The 26,421-nt window shown below is 41.0% G+C and overlaps 1 protein-coding gene across 3 annotated transcripts in view; it reads right to left on the reverse strand.

The window, feature by feature from the left end:
- Positions 1 to 423: 423 nt before the first annotated feature.
- SLC11A2 (solute carrier family 11 member 2) overlaps positions 424 to 26,421 on the reverse strand; it is a 67,019-nt gene continuing 41,021 nt past the window's right edge. For all 3 annotated transcript variants that reach the window (XM_060253393.1, XM_060253394.1, XM_060253395.1), the window contains 8 exons: positions 25,117 to 25,275; positions 24,130 to 24,216; positions 22,502 to 22,621; positions 20,933 to 21,082; positions 18,843 to 18,916; positions 16,601 to 16,754; positions 13,309 to 13,362; positions 424 to 3,285 (listed from right to left, as the gene is read on the reverse strand). In XM_060253393.1, the coding sequence (XP_060109376.1) occupies positions 3,208 to 3,285; positions 13,309 to 13,362; positions 16,601 to 16,754; positions 18,843 to 18,916; positions 20,933 to 21,082; positions 22,502 to 22,621; positions 24,130 to 24,216; positions 25,117 to 25,275 (876 nt within the window). In that variant the 3' untranslated portion in view covers positions 424 to 3,207. The remainder of the gene's footprint in view (positions 3,286 to 13,308; positions 13,363 to 16,600; positions 16,755 to 18,842; positions 18,917 to 20,932; positions 21,083 to 22,501; positions 22,622 to 24,129; positions 24,217 to 25,116; positions 25,276 to 26,421) is intronic.

The following is a 26,421-nucleotide window of genomic DNA, read 5'->3' on the forward strand; positions in this document are numbered from 1 at the left end:
TGAGCAACAGCTCTACAGGATATGAGGCAGATGTTTCTCTGCTACCTAAGTTACTTTTTTAAATTAAACAGAATACCAGGAATTGGACCTAGGACCTGCTGCCCGTAATACACCTGGCTCTACCACTGAATTATCATCCTTTCTTAAAATCCCCTTCATCTTAGAAAAACAATAGAATGAACCCCACCATACACTTCTAGGGAGGGTGTGTGTGTACATGTATAAATGTAAAAATGCACCTATCTAACCCCCTTTCCAGTTCAGTTCCTGAAGCAAGGTAGGACTGAGCAATAACAAGCCTATGTGTGCTGTTTGTTAGTGCATTTCAAACACTTCTAGCAGAGAAACCATTTTAAAAATCAAAGGTTTTTTTTTTAAATCTTTAGGTTAGAAGTCCCAGATAATCACAATCAACCAAGGAGATTAGAGGTTAGAAAGCTGAAATGTTTATTTGAAAACCTGAACCTTTATTGAAACAAAATCAAATAGTACATTTAAAATAAATTAGTGCCATTTTTTACAAAAAAAATCACAAAAATATAAGGGAGAATTGTATTTGTAACAGAACACAGATTACAAATATATTATTTTAAACCCATCTGACCACCAAAGGGCAATTGTGCCGTATATATTGGCAGCAGAATTTCACATGCTTAGTTCACATTGGGGTGAAGACAAAAGTAAAGCTTTTATAACTGTGGAGCTCCTCTGGAAGCACCTTTGCCACATTTAGGTCAGTTCAAATGTAACAATTCCTCTCCAGGTTGAAGTGCTGAAAAAGACAAGGCTCTGCAAGACGGAAGCAGAAGCCCGCTGTGTTTGGTGCTGTTTGCCACCTCCCCCCCCCCCCGATGCCACCAAGAAAGCTCCCACCACCTATTCCCAGAGCAGTTTTGCAATTTTGAAGTTGTTTCTATTAAAAAAGAAGGTAAGGTGATCGATCAGTGGCTAAGCATATTAACATTCAAGCAGCACTTTTCAAAGACAGCTTTTAGAAGATTCATTTGGGATTAATCTGTTTTCACCCTATGTCTATTTGGCAATCAGTTCCAAGTTCAAACATTGAAATATTGAATATTCAGAATGAACAGAAAATGCTGGTATCCTAAATTATTGTTACTATTGGGAATGAACACCTCTGCAATCAATGATTTCCAAGTACCTGTATTTTGGATTCAGGTATCAGGACTTGTGGATTTTTTAAATTCACTGGTTGTTGCATTAAATGGCAGTTGTTTTAAGAAAAACCCTATTCATATTTCAGAAGTTGCCAGATATGGTAGTTCTCTGGATGTATTTAGAGATCTCCAATAAACAAAACCAAAAAAACATCAGCATCGTCTCAAAGCGACACTGTCTCATTGTTATTTGGGGCAGGCTATGGATGTTAATCTGGCCTTAAACTATCTGAAATGTGTCGTGTAGGTATGTTCTTAAAATACAAATATCTGGCTAAGCCTTCTCTTTGGTCCTATTGTTGTGTACTTTCTCATGCAGTTTTGTGGGAACCTGGAACACACGCAGCTCAGTTAGGAAGGAAAAAACTAGAATGATAGAAAGTGCCATCTCGAGCAGAGTTAAGTCAATGGCTAAGGATGGTACAGTTAATTTTGAAAGAAAACTGTTGATGAACAGCACACAAGACAACGCATTAGTACGGGGTTAGATTTGTAGCAAACTTCAACTTGCATTGAAAATAAATGAAGAAACATTTGATGCAAGCCATGGGCTTTTTAAAAAAGAATCAGTAATTGCTAGAGTGTTATGGTCTAACAATTTATTGCCACAGTTACTGGTTCATCTGAATTCCTAGGGTTTTTTCTTTAATCCTTTGGGATCAGTATCTAGTTTTTTTCATTGCAAAAGTATAAGGGGAAAGGTCTCTGTAACAAAATTGACTGGAGAAACTAGAAAACCAAAGCAAAATATACTTATAATGCTATACCAATGTAGCAATTACTGACTTTTAAACAAAAACCCCTAATAGCCTTCCGGTGACATGAGAGGGGACAGAATGGCAACCATGGTTGGCCAAAGCCAGGTAAGTTCACCATACTTTCTCTGTGGACACGGTTGCTGCAGCAAATGCCTCTGCATTCACAGCAGTGACAACAGCTACACAGCAAATTGCTGCAACGTGGAAGCAGTCTTAAAGACCTGCACTTGTGCTCTTGTGCAACTTGTGGTCATCTCAATGGGTCTCGTGTAGAAATTGTTCCTGATGGATTGTGTACATTAGGGTCTCTCCCCAAGATGACTTTATGTATCTGAATTTTCTTTTGTACAAACAGATTTCCTTCCATAGGATACTTTTTATAAAATAATAATCAAATATCAATAGAACAGTCTCCATTTCTGGATGAGTTCCAGAAATCTGGGGGTGGAATGAATTGTCCAACCATTTCTACCTTAGACATACAGGTAACAGTCTGTATTAAGCAGAAGCCCAGTTATCAGCAGCTTCAAAGAGAAACATTTAAGTACCCCAAATAAGTTACATTAAAAAAAGATAAAAATTCAAAACCTTGTATCTAAAACCAAGGTATAGTCTTAGGCTGGAAGAACATGAGATGGTAGCCAAGCCGTGTCTTCAAATGTAGGAATGCCTCTAAACACTTGTAGAGCAAGTGGGAACTTTAAATGGAAAAGCAGAAAGAGAATGCAGAACCTTCTTTGGGTTCACCTCTCTCCCCTTTCAACCTCTACTGGTTACAGACAGGGTCTGAGATTGGAAATAAGCCCAGTGGGAAGAAAACAACTGGGTGGGGGTAGGGAAGATAGAATAGAGGAAGGGTTCAACACTTTCCTCCAGCCTATCATTTTTCTGCTTCCATCTGTCCCCCCCCTCCCTCACCCTTTCCAGGCTACATTTAAAGACATGGGTCTGCTGGCATCATGTGTCATCCTACCCTCTTGTGATGCATCATATACTTTGTGTATACAACATCAGAAATCCATTAACAGTCTTCCCAATTAAACTTGGGTGCAACTCTAAGAAAGTACACTATCCAGTACACTATCCAGAAACTTTGCAATCCCCTTTGTACATTTTCTATTCCTCTCATCAAAGAAAAGTTCCAAGTCCCTTCATAGTCCTTGAAAATACATGTTCCCTTCTGAACCAATTAAAACTTGGTTCTGTGCAGCATTGAAGGACTTCTTTGAAAAACAAAACACTATGTTCTTACTACTGCAATTCAGAGGGATTCATCTACTGATGACTGGGTCAGCATCGATATTGTTGAGAAGGAAGAGTTCAGGGTGAGCAGTGAGTCCCAGATGATACTAGAGAAGGCAAAGAGAGGCAGTGATTAGGAACACTCTTTGGGAAGCTGGAACCAAGAGGAAACGGAAATCGGAGATAATCAAATCTAGACAACAGGCTTGAAACACATGCTAGTTCCTTCCCCGACTCTTGACTGATACAGAAGGCGGGTTCACTTAATATATTCAATGCAATTCTGGTTCCTCAGACCCAAGCTACGGGACATTGGTAGTCAATCTGGCAGTGTAACTTTTTAATGGCTTTTGAACCTCCTGAGTTCCTTCCTTGAATGCTTTAGCCCTGTACAGACATTATGTCAATGTTCTGTTAATGCACAACAAGAACGTCTCATCGTTTTGGGAGCACAACAGCCATATCATGTGCCAAGGGCAACACATGAATTTTCTCTGTGGGCCCAGCTCCTATTTACATGAACCTTGCATGAACAGAAGTTGTACTGGCATAAAAAATCCCCATGTTGTTCTCTTCAGACAATACATTGCTTGTGCAAACTTTGCTCACAGAATGCATGGCTCATAGGCTTCTACCCCGTGCAAACAGAACAGTGTAACCTTTGCATATGGCTTGTGTAATACTGCAGATTGGGAAATAAATATTCATGAGATACAACATGGACCACTCATCCAAGTGTGTCGTATTTCATGTGCCCATGGATCTTTATGGGCCGAACCTACAAGATTCGCAATCCAAATGGAGTGCTCAGCTACAAACGTAAGAGAAATCATCCTGAAATCAGTGGCCCATGTTGTATCTTACGAATATTTATTTCCAGTTACTCCATGGGAGAACATCTCTGTGTAAGGCCCATAATGCATTTGATAATTGTTGGTTTTTACGTCCATTCTGTATATGATTTGTTTTGAATGCGTTTGAGGTTTATCTGATGGAATGTTCAGCTTGTACTTTACCACTGAAGAAGGCTTTGTAGCCAAAACACATTTTGTTCTTGTATTTTGGCACTGTGTACCTTTTAACCTGGGTGCATATATTTTGACATTTGTCCTGATATTGGTATAAGGAACTTATATACTGAACCACAGATAAGTAGTTTTTAGTTTGATTTTAATATTTCTTAAGCATAACTAAAATATACTGTATATTTATATAACAGGACTGTATGTTCAGCTGCATTCAGTTGTTTCAACCTTTTTTTTTTGTTACCTTTCCTGTACTGGGTTGGTTTCCCCCCTCTTTTTTGGTCCAATCAATTAATTCCTGGTCTGAACCACCCACTCTCCCAAGCTCCGCTGAATTCAAGTTTCACATTGTATTTGTTAATAAATTATATCTCAGCAAGTGTATACTGGAGTTTCCCTTTGAAATGTCTTTGGAATTTTTGTTGGAACATTCAGCTCTGCTCTACAATGTCATGTTGACAGTTCATGGCTCCCTCACTAGTTTTAGGTACTATTATTTTAATGTGTGTCTGTGATTCCCTTTGGTGGCCCACGGGTGCTGGGAAGTTGCTCTTTAGTCTGGGGGATTGTTTGTAAGCAAGCACAGGTTTCCAAAGTCCTTTGAGATTGAAGGATTATTTTCAATTATGGATACTTGATGGTGCACTAGGAAGGTTCTGTAGTGGGCAAGTAGCGTTCTGTTCTTTTTTCTGCAAAGCCTATCCTAAATGATGGTGTTCAAATGGCCCTTTGCTTAGAGAGCCAGTTTGGTGTAGTGGTTAAGTGTGTGGACTCTTATCAGGGAGAACCGGGTTTAATTCCCCACTCCTCCACTTACAGCTGCTGGAATGGCCTTGGGTTAACCATAGCTATCACAGTTGTCATCCTTGAAAGGGGAGCTGCTGTGAGAGCCCTCTTAGTCCCACCAACCTCACAGGGTGTCTGTTGTGGGGGTAAGAGATTGTAAGCCGCTGAGTCTCTGATTCAAAGAGAAGGGTGGGGTATAAATCTGCAGTCTTCTTCTATACTGTAGTGATCTTTTTTTACATAACGGTCTAGGTGTAGCTTTATGGAAAAGCAGAGATCATTAAGAACATGGTGGGATTTCTCAAGAGCATTCTTTCCTTGGCTACTGACGTTGAAAATGTCATCGATGTATCCTTGGTGATGGAGTCTTTGTGTGTAAGAAAGTGAGAAACTCAGAGAAAGCATAGTTCTCAGCCGTAAAGAAGATAGGCATGTAGTCTGTTTATACCCCCAATCTTGCTCTGCCTACGGTATTACCAAGAGCTGCTCTCTAGGAAAAGATCTCACACACACCCATTTGGTTGCTATGCATTCATTTGCAGGATCTTTAATTCAGCTGAGCTGATACACTACCAAGTAGAGCACAAGCGACTAGTGTAACACTACAATCTTTTGCACTATTCGGGGATTGGTTTGTACCTCCTTTCCTTTTTATTCAGTTGCATAGATGACCCCGTTGGGCCTGTGATGAGATCGTGCCTCTGCCTCATGAAAGTTTCTGTTGCAATACATTTGTTAATCTTTAAAGGTACTACAAGACTCTTCATTGTTTGCATTACACTGTTGTCCTGTTCTGTGAAAAACTCACCCTGTCTCAAGTGGTGTTAAAGATACTACAACCGAAGACTGAGGGTTCTTGTGACTCACAGCCAGAGTAACAGCAACAGGAACTGAGACTGCCAACATCACTTCCTAGATTAATCCTAGAGAGGCGGCTGGGTTTATGGAAGCCTTACGCTGTGCTTTTAAGATGTGTGAATTTCAAAAGAGAACCCTGCTTTGGAGAGATGTGGGCCATGCCTTCTTGGGAACAGAAACAAATTACCCTTTGTTTGAAAGTGACTTTTCACCAATTCTTCCCTCTAGTCCTGCATTTCATCCCTCCTGCTGTTTCATAGATTCCCTGGCTGTCCCCCAGAAGCAGCTTTTCAGACTACAGCAGGAGAAAAAGGCAAGAATGCCTCACTCCATTGAGATAATTTCTTCTGTCAGTGGACAGTTCTACTGGATCCAACTCTGCATCTGTTACAAGAGAGACTAGGGTATTTTCTCATAGGTTATTTGTCCTGAGTTTGATTCTACTTCCCTCCACCTCGAGTTCTCCACAACATTGTGGTGTATTTGTGTACCTCACAGGGTTTCCTTGGTTTTTCTCCAGTCTCCCCAAAACCTGCTTTGGCATGAACAGCTGCCACATAGATGGGAAAGTTTGAATTCCCATCCACGCGTCAGCCATCTTCCTTGCCCTGTTCCTCAGAAGCCATTTCCTCACCCCACCACATGGGAGGAGGGGACTTTTTAAAATCAGCAATTGTATATTGTCATAACATTATATGAATCTGAATGTTAGATTTTTCTAAATGCCTCACTTCCCTTTTTAAAAAATCTCTAGTCCCTTTTGGTACCTACATTTAAAAAGAAAGGCAAGGGATATAACAATGTTTTAGAAAGTAAAGGCCCTTGTGGCATTGGTGGTAGGAAGAAATTGGTAATGGAGGGGACCTGGGGCAGGGATTTCTGCCATAAGGAGACTTCACTGTCATTGCACTGTGTCAGCATCCACAGCAGCAATTGGGAAACTACTCCAGCTCGTCCTGGTGTGGAAAACACCTGAAAAACAACCCATGTCTTCTGGGAGCCAAAAGCAGTTCTTCTGGTTTGGTATCTAAGCTGCCCAACATGCACTGGATTGATCCAGTCAGGGCTTTTTTTGAGCAGGAATGCACAGGAACACAGTTCTGGCTGGCTTGGTGTCAGGAGGTGTGGCCTAATATGTAAATGAATTCCTGCTGGGCTTTTTCTACCAAAAAAGTCCTGGATCTAGTCATTTAAGGTTTGTAAAACACACACACACACATTGTTTGAAGTCCATCGGCTGCTGATTTTTTAAAATAACTATTTCATGTTAATTTGCATAGAAGAAAATTGGCAACCATCTAACATGCAAAATTGGTCAATCCTAGTAAGCTTGGAAGTTTTAAATTAAATGATTTAAATTAAATAAGGGTGTTAATTTTTTTAAAAAAAAAAAGACAGACCAAGTGCTTTTAATAGGCTAACACTTACTAAACATTTTCAGGACCATAAAATGGTTTCTATATTTTTTAAATATCACAGGAAGTTTTCACATTAAAAATTACTTACACCGTCCAGTTCCCTTAGGGCTGGCAAGGAAAGCTTGTAATGAAAGAGGGGTGGGGAGGAAAGAGGAAAGACTCCCATAACACATAATCACTTGAAGCAACCAGTTATTTGCCACAGAAGGGTAAGTGGGGCAAAATCAAAGGAGTGATATTAAAAATGATTTTGCTGACTTGCAAGAGGACTCTTTGCAAGTATTCCACTGTCAGCAATTAATTTGTTGTGTTAGTAGGAAATTGCTACTTCCAGGGTTTTTTTAAAATAAAAGTTAATTCTCTGGATTGCAAAGTATGGAACAATAAGATACTCAAACAAGAAAGCAACAATAAGTCCAATCAATAAGGAGGGACAGCAGGTAAACTGAAGGGTCAGTTTTGTGGTTCTGGATCAGTTTGTAGTTCACTTTAATCCCCAACATGAATCACCCCTACCCTGGATTATTTCTCTCTCTCCAAAATAAGCAGAAGCAGTGGCTGGCAGAGTTCTTCTCTTATGGACATCAGCTGCAGATTCTCAGTTGCTTCAGTCTCAGAGTCAACAACTAAGCTGCTCCTCAAGGGAAGAGCTCAGCTGAAATCTGCTGCTGTTTCACTCACAGGTGGGAGTCAGAGTTCTCCTTGCTGGTGGTCTCAGTTGACTCAGGAACAAACCAATGAGTGAAAGACATGTTACAGGACTTTGATATTTCTTCAATCCAAAACATGACTCTTCGTTTGCTGGCTAGAGACCTAAAATAGACAGCATGCCTATATTCCCTATGGGATTGCTTAGAAGCAACTCAGGGTCATTTGCAAAGATGTCTTAGCTGGAGACCTAGAAGCAGGTCTTGACAAAGGCAGGTAAAGCTCCCGTTATTGGGCACCGACAGAACTTGGGGACACCCACAATGTTAATTTGTGGTAGGTTCAGAAAAGACCAAAGAAAACTATGGACGTGTATGGAACATCTCTATCTGCTATGACAGGGAAGCAGAACTTCCTTTTACAGAAGCACTATACTTCCAAATTACAGATGCCAAGGTCAGCCAATTGAGGAAGAGGCTTTGTAACCTGCTTGTGACATTCCAGTGACATTTAGTTAGCCTCTGTCATAATCTTAAACTGATCCAACAAAGCAACTTTCATATCCAGGAGGCTGACTTATGTTTGTGTTCCTGGCCATTATATTTCCTATGGCCAGCCAGGAGGTTTATTCTTAGTGTCACCTGTTCGTCAATGGTCCATCATTTTGTATCTTGACTTTCCAAAGTAGGAAACTGAACTTTGCCCTGAGTACGGATTTGCCAGTCACAGACTATGACCGCAATCCCAATCTCTGCACAGGTTCTGATACATGCACATGGCCTCCAAATGAGAGTACAGGCCTTTCCCTTAGTGCCCTCAGTGTCAAACAGTGCTTTGCAAATGTGTGTTTGCACAATATTCTTTCAGGTTCCAGTGGGTTAGGGAGTGAGGACATGCCAGCACTACAAACTTAGGGTATTTTTCATATACATTTGCTAGTGTTTGCGATAAACATAAAACATCATTGGCCTCATAAAATAATGATGCAAAAAGAGACCCAAGTTGAAAAATGTTCCATTCTTTTAATTGAAACCATCATTTATACAGACGGGTTAATAGTAGATAAAAATCGACATTTGTTTCACAGATTATCCAAGCCAAGCATTTGTAGCTCTGATGTGTTAGTACATGATTGCTACAGAGTTGTGATTTTTTTCCAGACTCTTTCATCATGTTCAAGCAGTGTTGAATATAAATTAACATCCCAAGTAGAAGGTTTGTCTGAGAACTTTGCCAGGTTAAAGTGCATAGAAGAAGGAAAAAATTAGGGCTTCTGAAGGCTGCTGGCATCAGTCACCAACAAGCTTTAGTGTAAACTGTTCTGCTACTCAGAAATGGAAGACATCCAGCCACACACCATACTCAAACCATTTTAGCTACATTGCAAAAAATCTATAGAACAAATGCAAGACTGGAGGCTCAGGGTTGCGAAAGAGAATTGTAAAATAATGTTCAGTAGATGGTGAATGGAGGAGTTAAATGATTTCTTCTGGAAAAGGGCATCTCAATATATGTCAAAACAAATACAGTGCAAAGATGATCATGCAGATTAATACCAATTACAATTTAGCCACTTTATTTCAGCAAAGTCTCTCTTTTGATTACAATGGGAATCACAAGACTTTGCACAGAAGCAGGAATCTTATGCAGGTCCCACTGAAACAAATGGAGGTGTGAAGAGCAGAATTGCTAAATGGAGATTGTCCCAAGTGTATTAAGTCAACTCCACATTTTGCATTTCGTAACTCCTCTACTGTGGACCTGAGCATTTCATGTTCAGAAAAGCTACACATATGCTAAACACCAAGGGGAGGCAGACATTCTTTAATGATGGTGGAAACTGTTCACATAATGTTTAATCTAGCTGCCTGAGGTAGATTTTTTTTTTTTACTTTATCTACATTTGGTAGATTTATGCCACTACATCCAATTGTTGGAATAACAAGACAAACCCAGCATGCAAGTGTCTGACAAAATTTCAACTCTCTTTAATGTCCATCTATCTTTCAAAGATATCAAAAATTCAAAAGATGAAACCATTCAAGCCACCTTTTTTGGAACTCTGCTGAAATGTTTCCTACCCCCAGCTCCCTTCAATATAAACCCCCAATGTACAAAGCAGAATACTATTTAAATTTATTTTTCTAAACTAGATGTATCCTCCCATTGTTCAGAGGTGTTAAAGGAAAATTCTTGGTTTGTGGTGTGGTATTTCCCATATGGGCTAGTAGAATATATTACATGGCCTTAGATGACTGGTTTAGCTCTGTACACAATAGTGTTCTCCATTTCCATCTCTGTCAATAGGAATGCAGAAGGCAAAACTACGTGCAGAAACACAGCCTTTGACATTTGCACAAATAAATATAAAAATAATCTGGATTAAAAAGGCTGTGGGGTCTTTTCAAACCCCCACAAGTATGAGAGATATAGAAAGGTATTGACTCTTTCAAAACTATGTAAACAAGATGGGGAGTGAAGGAATATGAGCCAATACAGAACGGAGAAATCTGGTTAGAAAAGGACAAACACAAAGGCTTCCACCAATGAAGAGGCCATTCTAAGAAATGATTTGTTATCAGTGTTTTAAAAGAGAGAAACACACACCTATGAGTAAGTGAAAGCCAAATGTAGTGGTGAACTGAAACCGTGGCCAAGTTAAGGATTCAGCCTGTGCATTTTAGTTATGAGTGCAACCCCACAAACCATCTTGGGGCTTTAAACAACTTGGGACAGTTAGTATCATGATACATGTTTTAAGAGCAAAGGAAAAACATGATTATGTTAGAATCCCTCAGAAGCCAGCTTCGTTGGGGGCCTGGGCCAGAATTTGAAACAAAGTTAATGCAAACAGGTAAGAAAAAAACCTACCACGCCTCCTCACATTCTAATACAGCAAAAACAAATGTTTAAGATTTATGACAATACTTGCAAGTACTGCTGGACCAAACTCTCAAGGCCTCTCAGTAAGCTTGTTTCTTGAAGAGACTGAAAAGTTATTTTCACTTCTAAAAGGCATACAATGTAGAACTTGTTTTGGACTGACTCAACATGAGGCTACCTCCAGGTCAAATTCCAAGTCGAAACACAAAAGGAAAGTTAGGTGGTGGGCCACCCTATTTCTGTGGGACATACTTCAGTATGTACCAAACATAATCACTATATTCCCTACACACACGCCCAGGGACTCCGTATTCCTTATTGAGCCTATTCAAACTACTCTAATGAAAGTACCCTGGAAATCCCTAGAGGAAAATCTGTACTCATTTCTAAGAAATCACTTCTCATTATACATTATAAACATATTTTCCAGCTCATACTCTGAGACACACCTTTCACAAATTCTTAATGTTATCATTGCTCTGATTTATAAGTGAACTGTGCCATGATTTTGCAACCACTAGAACAAAAAGTGAGAAAACACATTCAAAACTATTCAACAAAAAGAAGGTCTGAGCAAATTTAAACACATGCCAGATTAACTGAGCGTGTGGTTTTCAAATTGGTGGTTGTATTACATGACACTGGAGACTCTTGGCTGAAAGTCTCTTCTCAGTTTTTCATACTCAAGTTACTTCAGTGGAGTCAAACTTCCTAATTATATAAGTTTTTAACACTCCATAAAGTCAAGACACAAGCAATTGTGGGAAATAGAGACATTATATCACTATGGTATACAAGGATTAATCACAAAAAGAGACAGTAGGACTTGTAAACACTGAACACAGAATTCTTTCCCTTTTGCCAGCTGCCAGAATTGCACACCAAGCAACATGAAAAAGCTTATCTGTTATATGTATAAGGCCAGATTGAGGGGTGTTTTTTTCTGGGGCAAATTTCTTTTGGTCAAGAAAGGCTAAATTGTGTGACGCCAACAAATATTCTCTGTATTTCTGTTTCAAAATTCTTTTTAGAAGAGATACACCTTCTCAAAACTTTGTATCAACCATGATTTGTGGGGGATAAAAGCATTCAAGCTGCGTTCACACAATATGGAGGGAAGACATTTATACTGTCATCTCTCCACAAACTGCCTTGGGGAACTTGAAATTGAAAAGGCAGTTAAAGGATTCCTTGGGGGCAGATAACTCAGAGGAAAACTTCCAGGAAAATTACAGTGTGGTGGCTACAAGGGCACACCACAACTCTAGAGCAAGCCTTTATTGAAAAGCAAGTGCATTTTCTTCCAAGAAACAGATGTTTTGTAGCTGGGCCACACATTCTCTCCCCCTTCCTGGGCCCCTATAATGGACACATGACTCAGTTTTGAGGGTATTTTGGGCAGAAATCTTACAGAAGGATACAGACAAACAAAAGTATGGCAACTTGATCAGAATTAGAGCAAGTTTACCATTGGAAATGAAATTCTGTGCTCATCTTGCAGTGCCGGCTTTGTTAACTGAGGGAAATACCAGAACTACTGTGCTGTTCTATTTGGTAAAGAAGTCATTTGGTTTCAGAAGACTGCTTTAGGGTCACTAATTTCACACCTTCCTTGAATTTGTGGTAGAAGGAAGGGTGAGCCAATCCAGCTCAGACAGAAAGCTGTGGGATTTGCTTTCAGACTTAGCCTCCATTTCTACATTCAGAATAATCAAGCAGGTAAAGCTTTCTGAGAGCTGTACCATTTCAGCTGTAGGTTGGGAGGGGTGCATTGCAAGTCCTATGGAGAATCAGCTCTCTGCATGCAGACATCTAGTTTCGCAGCAACAAAGGTTCTGCCAAACGTTTTCCTAGCTATGCTACATTTCTGAATGCAGAGGTTTTCTCTACCCCCATCTCCTCATACCTCCCTACCTGATGTTTAAAGTGTACATCCCATATAAAGCTTTTAAAGGTTTTGCTTAAATGTAGAAACTTTTCTTGGCACCAAAGAATTTTTGCCCTTTTACTGGTAAGTGTACATATTCGAATTGCAGATCTATTGGTCCCCTTCTGTTAGACTGGAATTCCACCTATGAATTTCATGCCCTCTTTAGAACTTTTTTAAAAAATCATCCATTAATGGGACAAATTTAGTTGGAATAAGTTTGTCCCTTGGTGTAACCTGACAGCATTTTTTTTAGTGTTTCCAGTTCGCATGTAGCACTCTCCCTGAAAATCTGGTACTACAAAAGCAGCAATTACATATTTCCATAATGCAAATGCAGAGATGATCAACAAAAAAAAAAGAACAGCCTAAATAGTTCTCATTGTGTACATCCATTAACACTATTACACTACAACCTTAATGCTCTGTGCCAAACTGCACATACATTGGTATTTGTTCACACAGTAAACCATAGAAACGCACTGGCCCTGATGGCTAGCTGCTGTGGACACAGACAGACCCAGTATTTTAATTAACTCGCACTGGAGATGGCTCTTCAGTAAGCAAGGATCTCGTGACTCTTACCGTGTGCCCACAGGCTAGGAAGGAGACCCCAAGAGCAATTAAACACTGCCAACTCTGGAGGGAGAGAGAGAGAAAGAAAAAAATCTCAAATTAGTTGTGGATTTATGCAGGGCTTTTTTTGTAGAGAAAGTCCAGCAGGAACTCATTTGCATATTAAGCCACATCTCCAACACAAAACCAGCCAGAACTGCATTCCTGTGTGTTCCTGCTGAAAAAAAGCCCTGGGTTTATGTATGTATGTATGTTGTTTTGTTTTTAAAAGAGATACAGAAGCCTGGCTGCTGCAACATATTTTTGGCAGCCTACAATACTAATTTATTGAGCACTCTCCCTGTGTGTTCAAGGCACTTCCCTCCAAACTGCTAGTGACCATTTCTCCTGGGTGCCTTCCCTTCCAAATCATGCCTTCTCCTGTGGAGGACAAGCACCAATCAGGATTTGGGTGGGGTGTGGATCTGATTTTGGTGGTGGTGGAAGCTCCCTGTCAAGTCATAGCCAACTTATGGCAAACCCAGTAGGGTCTTCAGGGCAAGAGACTGATTCTACCTTCCGAGAGAGAAGAAGAGCCGGTTTTATACCTGCCCTTTGCTACCTGAAGGAGCAGTTTACCATTGCCCTCCCTTCCTCTCCAGACACCCTGTGAGGTAAGTGGGGCTGAGAGCGCTGAGAGAACTGTGACTGGCTCAAGATCACCCAGCAGGCTTCATGTGGTGGAGGAATGGAGAATCAAACCCGATTTTCCAGATTAGAGTCTGTCACTCTTAGCCACTACAACAAACTGGCAAATGGTTGCTTAGTTATTTTAAATGAGAAGCTATATCTAGTTTCTCAACTGAAGAAATCTGAGCTTGTTGATTAAAACTCATATAATCAATCCATTCGATACACATTAATACATTGGTTTTAGATGGGGGTTTTTTAGACCGACTGCACCCACACTTTGGAACAGCCAACCAGATCCAGTGCAGAAAGCGCTGACACTTTCTTACTTCTGTAAAAGGTGCAAAGAGGAATTATTTGGAGGTGCTTTTAATGGAAGTAACTAAAGAATTTCTCTGGCAGCTGGCAGACAATATGGCAATTTTACCTTAATTGCCTTTTATTGTGTGTGTTTAACTATGTTTTTAATTGTGTCTATATTCTGTAAGATGTCTTGGGCATTGTGGAAAGGCAGGACAGAAATGTTAAATAAATGAATGAATAAATAAACAAACAAACGGTGCATGCTTTCTCAATGCAACAGCCATTATCTTAGAGAAGAGTGCTTCTCCAAACAGGGCCCTTACCAGTCCTATTTATGTAGCAGATTTATACAGCATTTTTTAAAAAGTCTTTCAAAGCAATATACAATGCAATACTTAAGCAAACTACAAAAATTAGACAATATTATAAAAATCACACACACGTACTATTTAAGTTATAAAAACCCACAGCCAAGATAAGTGACCAAGAACATAAGAGTTGTCTTCTAAAAGCTAATTAGTTTTTGCTCATCTTATGGAATACCTGATGAGACAGTCAGGTAAACAGCCCACTAAAAAAAAAAAGGCTCAGCCAATTATGAGGAAGCAATTTTTAACTCTTCAAAAGTGTTTTTTCCTAATTAACTACTAACCAATCAACTCAGTTTATTTACCCAGAATTTTAAATCAATCATGTGGGAAGTTAACAATATTTAAAATGTGAGAGATTAAAAATGTGAACATTCAGGGCTCATGAGATAGAGGCCAGACTTCCAAAGGAACTGTTAGCTTCTCTTTTACCCCCACAACACTGTTTCTGCAGCAGCTGACACCACAGTGCCAGTTTAATTTTCTCTCTCACTCCTCTTTCCCAGTGTATTTTTTAAAAAAAACACTCTCCTTTTCGCCTGCACCTTGGCTTCCTCCATGTGTGTAGGGCTCTGCCTCCTGTAGCAGGTAGCCATTTTGTGGCTGTGTGCAGCCACCTGTGTCAGAAGGTGCCCTCCAGTTCAAAAAGGTGGGGGACCCTGGGGTTAGGAGTCTGCAGATGGGAAGGTGACAAACAATGTTCTTTCTAATCCCGCCCCCGGGTGGAGCAGTTCACATCGTGAGCAGAATAAAACTGCTGTAATCTTAAAATGGGCAGTGTGAGACCCTGCAGGCCTCCAGACTGCCGCTGAGTAGGGCTTCCTGTGTTAATGAGTGGCAGCTCAGTGGTGATGAAACTGCCTTTTCTTCAGTGAAGCTAAGCTGAGAGAGCCCAAGCTGATCTGGGCTATAGAAGTTTTCTTTTCTTTTTATTTTACTTGGTTATTTATAGTCCAACTTTCTCACTCAGACTCAAGGTAGTTTATATAGTGTAAATCAAGTACAATTACCAGGGCATCCAAAGAGTGATAAAATAGGCCAGGGGTGGCCAAACTGTGGCTTGGGAGTCACATGTTGCTCTTTCACACATACTGAGTGGCTCTTGAAGCCCCCACCACCCTGTCAGCCGACTTGGAGAAGGCATTTCTCTTTAAATCGCTTCTCCAAGCCAAGCCAGCTGGTGGCTTTGAGAATACATTTAAAGTTAAAAGTTGCTTTCATTCCACCTCCCCCACTTCCGCATTTATTTGCCTTCCTTCCTTCCTGTCCTATGGCTCTCAAACATCTGACATTTATTCTAAGTGGCTCTTACATTATGTGAGTTTGGCCACCCCTGCAATAGGCTTTTTGGACTACAGAAGTCTGAAAATAAACAGAAACTTTACACACAGCTGAAACAAAGCATGAGCTTGCAATGTAAGTGCTGCAGAAACTACCAAGTCTAGAACATACTTACAGTGTAAGATAGTGATACAGTGGAGCGGGTTGCAGTCCCTCCCTATCCCTTTAGCAAAGCAACTTTCTGACCAGTTCATTACAGTAACTGGGAAAATGCCTGCTATTTTGGCTATGAAATAGATTCCATCTGTGTAGGCCGTGCCCCTGCAAATGTTGGGTGTAAGGGCTAGGCCAGCTAGTGCCAGCAGCTTGACAAATATGCATAGCCTACTGTGCCTCGCACCCCACTTTTTCCTCTAGTAGTTATTTCAGAATGGAAGATTAGACATGCACTGAGGCAGCTATATGTTGATCTACAGGGGTGGGGATTTGTATTAAAGCAGGAATAGGTAACAGCTAGTGAATGGATGATGACTGCTGCCCATGATCAAAGGCAACAATAATCAAGAATCTGTACATTCTCTGAAAAAAGTGGGGTAAAAGGCACAGTAGGCTATGCATATTCAAATTCTAATAAGGTACAAGATTTACAAAACACTCACACACAGAGACCATCAACTTACCAAGTATGCCACAAAGGCTAGATACACAATGCTGATAATTGAGGCAACGACATACAATACCATCTGCCCCAGAGCGGTGACGTAGATCACCACAAAGTACATGTTAATGGAAATTATTATAATGATGAGAATCCCCCCGGCAATCTTCCAGCCCCTGGAAAGGAAAAACATATAGAGAAAAATGTATTACAACATGAAGGGACAGACTAGGAATGATTGGCTACATTTGCAAAGCTGAGAATATAAATTGGTGTTAATGTCTAGTCACACATTTATAGGTACAAGCTAACCATTCTAAAACGTGACAGGATGGAGAGCTATAACTGGTGTGGAAACAAATACAATACAGAAGAGCAAGCCAGAGACTGTGTTCATGCATACAGAAAAATCGCAGCACTGTTTGTTTCCCTATTACACAAAACATAGAGGATAGCAAGCTTTGAAAAGGGATGAACAGGTACAATCAACCAATTAGCATTACAATCCCAGTCAAATTGGGGAGGGGGCATGGAACAGGCCAACCTTCAAGCCTGTGATTGGAAAAATGGCAAAAGCCACACAGGTGGCCCGACAACATAGTCCCTCCTCCTCTCCAATCTACTGAAATGTACTTCCTAGGCTGCAGCACTACAAACTGGTGCTCACAAGACCGAACACTCATTTTAAAGGCTCCCTGCAGCCTGCGGAGAAGGTTCTTCCACTTGACAATCTTAGCCAACACCTTTCTTGATGCCTTCCAAGTGTTTTCAAAAAGTGGGCAGGACCAGGTGAGGCTTTTGCCCAGCAGGGCTTCTGATTGGCTGTTTAAATTTTTAAAAAACATTGTTTTGGCAGCTGCCACCACAGCACAAGCAGCATTTTCATTGTGTGACTGAAGGTAAACTGTGGCAGCCATGATGTAGCTGGCTCCACCTCTTCCAGCAGCCATTATGTGGCTGTGCATGCCATGCTCTGTCATAATTTTGAAGAGCATAAATCTATGAAGAGTTATGAGCCACAGTGACTTCCAACTCAGAGGCAGTAAGCCTCTGAATGCCAATGCTAAAAGGGGCAGGCCTTGGCTTATATGCCCTGTTTGTTGACCTGCCAGGGCAACTAGTTGGCCACAGTGTGAAGCAGTATGCTGGCCTATGTGGACCACAGGTCTGATCCAGCAGGACATCTCATATGCACTGAGGCTTCCAGACTACATTTAATGCATGGGCCCAGTTTGTTTTTTCCATTAAAGCCGGCGTTTCCTAAATGAATCCTGGATTCAACCAAATGAGACAGGAGATCAACAACAACAACAAAAAGAGATCAAAGTTTCCAGATAAAGAGATCATTACCACAGGCTGAAGCTCCCTCTTTTAATTTAAGCAGAACTCACACAACTGGCTAATGAAGCCAGTTTCCAGCAATCTTCTCCCTAATGCAGCTTCAAGTCCCCTGGATTTCAACAGAATTATTCATGCAACTGAATAGCCCTGCACACACTGACTCCCAGGCCAGTGAAGGCATCTATTGACATGTGCAGCACTTGGAAATTCACTGCAAAAAATGTTGCTTTTCAAGCATTTGGGCCAAAATTCAGGTCCTGCCTCCAGCAAGAGCAGATGTATGTGATGGACTAGTCAAGGGCTGAAAGCAGACATAGTCATGGGATCCACCATACTGAAGAAGGCAAGAGAGTGAGCCAAGCTTTCTGGAGTCACTCTCTCTGACATCACAATAAATCCACAGGTATGTTAAATACTAACAATATTTATTCCAGCATAGGCTCTGTGCTTTTTTTTGAGTCTTAGTCAGTAATGCTTACATGGAATATGTGCTTCTCATCTTTAAGGTGCCACTGAACTTCTGTTTTCTTCTGCTGCAACAGACTAATATGGCTACCCTGCTGGAATAGCTACAAATTCACAGACTCTAGGCCTCTTGCTAACTACAAACATATTCCACAAATCAAATCCTTCCTGTCCCTTTCTGTGAGCACAAAATGTACTGGATACACCCAACCTTATGTGCAAAGAAATAATTCCTCTCCAAGCACACCCCTCCTCAAGACTGCAACCATTGTGGAGAAGTCAGCCAGCCATTCATGTTAAGGAGTTTAAAAGCAGCTTTGGCAAGTGATATGCTTTTTGGTGATTCTTTGCTGTGCCTGCCCTTCCTTGCTTGGAAATGATATTTATAATAAGTTCCAAAATTTGGCTGTTGTGCAGTTGCTCAAGGGTGGGATGCTCATGCAATTTTTCATACTTACAGCCCATTGGCAAAGTCATTCATCACAGGACGCAGACTGGTAAAGGTGAGGACTGGAATTAAAGCAAAGGGAAGCTGGAAGGCAAAACGCAGAGAAACAGATTCAAGTCAAAGGTATTGCACCCCTTTGCTGTTTAGTCTCAATGTAACCTTGCTTATAATCAGGGGTGGAATTCCAGGAGGAGCCTCTTTGCATATTAGGCCACACAACCCTGATGCAGCCAATCCTCCAAGAGCTTACAAGGCTCTTTTTTTAAGCTCTTGGATTGGCTACAATAGGGGTGTGTGGCCTAATATGCAAAGGAGCTCCTGCTAGAATTCCACCCCTGCTTATAATACATGATAGCTTCTTTATCTAAAAAGAATGAACTGAAGAAGCCTCCTATAGAAGTCTGAGTCACAACAGGTTCCCCAGCCTCCCATTACCTATCCTCAGAAGCTAGGGAGTGGCAACCTCTAACTTATTCGCCATCATAATTATTGTAAATTAGAATTTTGTATTTTTAATGTTATTTAATATAATTGATTTAGATTGTATATTGTTTTAGAGTGTTTAATCTTGATTGAGCTCTGCAGGCAGAGAAAGACACCCTAGAAGTCCAAATAACACATAAACAGACTGCTAAAGCTAGTTTATCCACAATGTGTCTATTTGCAACAACTCAAGAGCAGACCCCTGGTTGCTATTCCCTATTAGCAACTCTGATACCATCAACCATGTGAAGGCTGTTCCTTCTTGTAAAAGCAGAACCCATATTCACTCAACAAGTGAATCCTTCTGTGTGTCAAGCGGAAGACTCCTCAGTCAAGGCAGAGGGAAAGGAAGGATAGTTCTCAGAAGTTTGGTACTCAGAAAACAAGGGGCATAAATGCTCAGTTCCCTCCAGATAACCAAGGGGCTCAAGAAACACCACCATTTTGCCCCTCCGTGGGTGAGCATTAGCCGTCTTCTGTAACCTGGGAACCCATCCAACTTAAACTTGCACCCTGTTTCATGACCATTCCCCAATCAAGTTCTCCCATCTGGTCTACCTGTGAGTGACTACACTACGAACATGCATTTGGACATTCCTGAGCTGAAAATATATTTTTTAAAAAAATACTTATCAGTATTTTCTGGATATATTCAGATCTCTCAAATATATCTGGTTTATTGGAAAACTGAAAAACGGGTCCTGAAAGGCCCCAGGACTATTGGGAGCTGACATATGCATGCTCCCAGATTTTTTTCTCATGCTCCATGCCCCACGTTTCTGTGTCTGCTAGGGCTTCATATTGGTTTGCCAGACAGCTTTATGTAAGATCCTGTGAGTTTCAAGTGTTTTTGATGTTTTTTAAAAGTTTGTTCTTTAAGCAAGTTGGTTTGTGTCAGGTTTTTGTCAATCCTTGCATTTTACATTGAGATTCTCATGTTTTAGTTAGTTAAGCATCTCCTGTTTGCTGTAGATTAAGATTCTCAAGTTTTATCATATTACATTCTTGCATATTACATAAGTTGAGATTCTTAGGTTATGATCACACACACTAAATAATGCCCTTTCAATGAACTTTCCAACTGGATTTTGCTAGTTACACAGTAAAATTCAGTTGGAAAGTACACTGAAAGTGCATTATTTATTGTGTGTGATTGCAGCCATACCGTAAATATTCAGATTCTCATATTTTACATAGGTTCAGATTCTCACATTTTACATATGCCAGGCTTATCAATCACATTCCTATCAGGGAGATTCTTGGGGTTTACATTTTTCCCCTCCATAGGAAATAATGAAGGGGATTCCTTGTTCAGTGGCTCATAGACTTGGACTCCTTGGTCCAAATTCACTTGATGCCCATACAAAGATGAACTTGTATGTTTGTGTCCTTTGCTATGTGGTTATTCCTGCCTCTCAGAACAAAATAACAGAGCCCAAATTGCTAAGTTTCTTCTGTGTGGGTGTGCAGCTGAACCTTTTTTGTCACTTTGCATGATGATTCCCTTTCAAAACTTGGATTGTGATGTCTCTCCAAACTTAAAATTTTACTGTGGTCAAGGAACAGGGCAACACGGTTCATTTTTAGGGTATGCTTTTACCTCACCAGGTCCCTCACCTGTAAACTCATCAGGACATTTAGGAAATCGTTCATGCCAGTCAGATGTTCCACATCTTGGAAAATGGCAACCAGGAGGGTTGGGGTGATGGCAATAGACCGGGTCAGAACCACCCGAGCAAAACGTGACCACTTCAGATTCAGGAACCCCTGAAACAAGGAAGAGGGAGAAAAAGTTAAACAAATAGGAAGCTGATACAAGGCAAGCTTGACAAATCCCATCTGTGCAGACACAACAAAGAGCTACCAAATCTCACCTCGAGCAAAAACCGCAAGTCAAATTTATTAGAGTATGGACAGAAGCTGGACAATACTATACACACTAAGTTATATAACCTGGCTAGCAAAAATGAAGCTCCAGTACACGGAAAGAGACTCCAGACTGTTAGAAGTATGCCCTTGTCCAAGGGCAATTCATCCCAATATCTCTTAAAAGACAACCCATTTCTACTTCTGATTTCTTTTCACAACAATGAGGGCTAGAAATCTGCCTTGCTTTTTTAAAATGAAGGCTGAGGCTTTCAAGACCCTACAAATTGGGACTTTGCCAAGCAAAATATCTACCTTCTGCATCTAGGTTAATGAACATTTCCAAGTGCATGATTTATTCTTCTCTCCCCCTTGTGAAATTTATGTAGAGTCCAGATTATTGTGCATAGGACTTGGGATTGTTAAGGGGGCGGCCACAAACAGAGAAGGTTGGCAAAGGTAGCTAGAATTCTTTCAGGAGTCCTGTAGGTGGCCCATTTCACATACTGCTAATTGAGACTTCATGACCTGCAGCATGACCAGGATCATGCAGGAAGCAGAAGAATCAAATTAATAGTTTTTGAGGACTGCATGAACACACTGTTACAAGATGAGAATCCACGGCTGCTTGGAAGTAGTCACGGGTCTCTTTCTTGCATGCAATTTTAAAGACAGTGCTTATTCAGCATAATGTCAGGGGGCCTTGCCATTAGTATTGTTGGTTCTTGAACTTGCTGTAACTGTATTGGGAATGCTGGAGGAGTTTTGCTCTGCTATGCCTTACTTGCCTTGCTTTTGTCTGTAACGTACAAAGTAATTATTCTACCCTGGCAGAGATATTTGTGTCTGGAATTCAAGGAAATGCTGTCTTCTCCTCAGAGACTGTCTTGGCACCTGTTAGCATGCAAGGGGAGCTGGGTGAGCAACTGCTACCTTTGCTTTGTGTGGGTTTTTTGTTCTGAAGTCTGGCGAACTTGTAACAGCCTGGGAGAGGGTATACAGATCTGGCCCCAAGGCTCAAAGCCAGATCTGACACAGAGACATACCGCTGTCATAAGTCTATCAATAAAATACTCTGAACACCAGAGAGAGGCCTGCTTATTGAGGACTGTCTAGGAGCTGACACGGTGCCCTATATGCCAGAAAACAATATCGCTGTGATGCTTGCTCTGGAACAAAGAGATTCTGTGAGGACACTTAAAACCCATTCTCCAGGCACCAACAACTAAGCTTTCTGCGTCTGTATAAACCCAACAGGGAAAAAGAACCTCCCCCCAGTTGATAGATATAAATGAACGTGGCTGAAGAGAGACAAAATACCTCCATGACAAACTGTCCAGAATAGGTCCCAGTCATTGTTGAGCTCTGTCCTGCTGCAAGGATCCCAATAGCCCAGATGTAGAGAGCAGCAGGACCAAAATAACACCCGAGAACGACACCCTGATACACAGAAGGGTTTTAAAAAGAATAAATGTAAGATGTTTATCTGCACTGTTATTCTACTACATTATTTTCTTTAGTAACATTTACTTTTAGCCCTTATGGAACAAATGTTTTGAGAAACATGTAAAGGATCTAAGTGCTCTTCAAGCCAAATGTTACATCATTGGATGTCACTGGATATAACTTTTTAGCCATCACCTCTTGGGGTTCTACATCCATGAGGACTAGGGGACCTTGAGCCCATAGAGTACACAGAAATTTTTTACAAACATGCAGCTAAATTTTATGCAGCCCTCAGTTCATCTGTCACAGCAGTACTCACCCAAGCAGTGGATCACAATTAGGAATGGGTATGAACCGGCTCATGAGCTGAAGTTTGTGGTGAATTCTGGCCAGTTCATGGTTCACATAGTGAAGTTTGTGACAGGTCAACTAGCATGAACTTTCAAGCTGTTAGTGGTGATTTATGCTGGTTCATGAATGGATACATTTCCAGACAGACTCTCTCTTCTCAATCAAAATGTTTAACAAACTTCAAAGCAACAGGGGGGTGGACCTTGGAGGGCACGTAGAGGAGCATCTGGGGGCAGTCCCCTGAGACTTTGACCTCTCTTATTTGCACAGGATCCATTCTATGCACTCCTGAACCTGTGCCTGTCAAAATGACCACCTGCCGACTGTCATTCCCCCAGAAAGCATTTTCCTGGGGGCACCTTCTTGGAGGAGGCTATAACTTTGATCCCATATATCCCATCCTCACCATATTTTAAAGGAAGGTAAAGAAGAGTCAGCCAGAGATCCCCTGCAAGTTTGGTGCCTCTAGCATGCTGTGGGGAGGGGTTGCTTCTACCATGTTGTGAACCTCATGAAGTGAACCGGTGGCTAAAAATTCATGAAGGTTCATGGTTCACAAACCAGGCATGCCATGAACTGAACAGAATTTCCCCAGTTTCTACCCATCCCTAATCATGATTTGCCACTGCTTCATGGGTGCTTTGTAGAAGAAGAGTTGGTTTTTATACTTTGCTTTTCTCTAGCCTAAGGAGTCTCAAAGCAGATTACAGTCTCCTTCCCCTCCTGTTCCCATAGGTACTTTATGTAGGTGAGGCTGAGAGAGTTCTGAGAGAACTGTGACTGGCCCAAGGTCACCCAGCAGGTTTCATGTGGAGGAGGGGTGGGGAATCAAGCTTGGGTCTCCAGATTAGAGTCCACCACTCCTAACCACTATGCCACGCTGGGCAATTAATGAAATGTTGCCAATTTGTTAAGTACCAGGAAAGAGATTTCACCATCCATGGGGGCTACGATGCATAAAAGAAGTCCTAAATGAAAATGTATGACATGAAACAAATGCTTGCTTTGACTGAGAGTGGTTTGCTTTGTAAGCACTTGTCTGGCAATGGCTTCCATTTATGTCAAAGGCAGCAGGTGCTAAAAACCCCCAAAGTACAGAGGCGAGAGCTCCTTCCCTCCATGCAGAATGCCCTTAAAAAAAAACTACTCACCCCTTTATAGATATCTACATCCAGGGAATCATTGTTCAACGGAAACAGTCCAGCATGCTCAATACTGGTATTTGCACACACGTTGTGCTGCAAACAGATTTAGAGTGAATTGAGATTTTAGTTTAGTACCAGAAAGGAGAAGCACTGTTCGGGGAGGGGAAGGGGATCACATTAAGAACAGAGCAACCTAAACAGAAAAGCAATTCACTTTCACAAGAATATCCATGTTATGAAAGTACAGCTATTAAGCATGGAAAGGACAAGAATGGTCCTGAAAGTCATAAACAGCAGGAGAAGCATTGCCACAGATGCTGATGAGCTACACTAGCAAACAGCACCATGCAGAACTAATCCTGCAGAGTGGGCTGCAAAAAATACTATGGAGCTGCCTGGTCTGGCTTCAGAGGGCTGTGAGATGCAGACAGAAGAGTCTTATTAGCTCTTCTGGGCTGGGATAAAGGGGCAAGCAACAATTAGGTTTGTTTGTTTGCTTTAGTGTCACTGAGAGTTGTAGCTCAATCTAAGATCTTGTAGATAGATCCCAGTAGGCAGCCGTGTTGGTCTGAAGCAACAGAACAAAGCAATAGACAAGTGCACCTTTAAGACCAACTAAGTTTTATTCAGAATGTAAGCTTTCGTATGCTCTTTAAGCAGACTTCATCAGACTTTGTCTGATCAAGTCTGCTTAAGAACATATGAAAGCTTACATTCTGAATGCTTAAGAGCATACAAAAGCTTACATTATGAATAAAACTTAGTTGGTCTTATAGGTGCACTTGTCTACTGCTTTGTTCTATTGTCTGATGAAGTCTGCTTAAGAGCATACAAAAGCTTACATTATGAATAAAACTTAGTTGGGCTTAAAGGTGCACTTGTTCTAAGATCTTGTGGTTACTGCAATAAAAATTCTTTGCCTTCTAGTAATCAATTGAAAGTTGCCCCAGGGAAAAAAAGGGCCACAGCAGGAAGAGAAAGAGGAAGACTCACCACTTCCGCATTGGTTTGACCAAAGAAAGCTTCTGCAAAGACCGAGACAACAAAGACATTGATGATAAAGGAGACAAAGAGGGCAACACAGGACTCTATGAAGAAATATTTGTTCGCCTCGCTAACTTCTTTCTTGTTGGACCGATCAATCTGCCGAGACTAGAGAGAAAAGCAACAGGGTCATCTAGGTTGGAAGAAAAGCTGTTAAAAGAGTTCCATGTCATGACTTGGTATTTAGGTACCAGAAGGCACTTCTGAAAATTCTAAACCTCCATCAAAAGTTAAGCACAGGATGGGTTAAATGGTGCTTAGATTTTGCAAACAAAGGATAAGGGGGAAACAAACTCAACTCGAAATTTACTGAGAATGCTACAAGGGTGAAGCTACAGCAAATAAAATTAAGAACATAAGAGAAGCCATGTTAGATCAGGCCAATGGCCCATCCAGTCCAACATTCTGTGTCACACACAAAAATCTAAGTAATTTTAAATTACATTTTTGTGTAGATCTTATAACAAATATTTATTGTGGTATAATTTTATTTGCTATAGCTTGACCCTTATAGCTCTTAGATCTTGCAACACGCATCACCAACAAACCAACATCAATCCAAAACTCCATGAGGCCAGTTCTTAACAGTGATTTGTGCAATACTCCTCTGTTATCTTCCCTCATTAATCATGGTCACCACAAGTCCAGGAGATAACACAGTATTTAAAGAACGAAGCCTACCTAGTCATTTTCAGAACATAATATTTGTTACCAGCAACCATGTGAGGTAGGTTAGGCTGAGAGAATGTGACTGGCCAAAAGGCACCTAGCAGTCTTTTGCCCTCAAAAGGCACCTAGCAGCTGATTTGCCCTCAGGTCTCTTCAGTCCTAGGCCAATACTCTAACCCTTATACCACAACAGCACTGAAACAGCACACAAATGGCAGTTTCCAGATGTTGTGGAGAGCTGCAATGTGAAATGTATGACAGTAGTCCAGTCTCAATGTAAAAATATGCCTTATTTTTATGCTGCTTTCCCTTACAATGAAAAATAAATCCAAGGGAATCCCTGTGAGGACAGTGCAGGCCTGTTCTTTGTTCTGCTTCCAATAGCAGAAAATGAACAGAGACTATATGGGGAGGAGGCTGAGGGGTGCTTTATAATCTTTACAGAAAGTGCAAGAACTGAAGTATTGTGACTCTTCAAAGAGAAGTTGGTACTCCTGCTTCTTTATATTACCCTGGAGTGGCACATATAGTCTCTAGCCCCATTTTATTCTCATGACAACCACGTGAAGTTAGGCATACTTCACA

The sequence above is a fragment of the Heteronotia binoei genome, chromosome 13 (assembly GCF_032191835.1).
Source record: "Heteronotia binoei isolate CCM8104 ecotype False Entrance Well chromosome 13, APGP_CSIRO_Hbin_v1, whole genome shotgun sequence".
Lineage (NCBI taxonomy): Eukaryota > Metazoa > Chordata > Lepidosauria > Squamata > Gekkonidae > Heteronotia > Heteronotia binoei.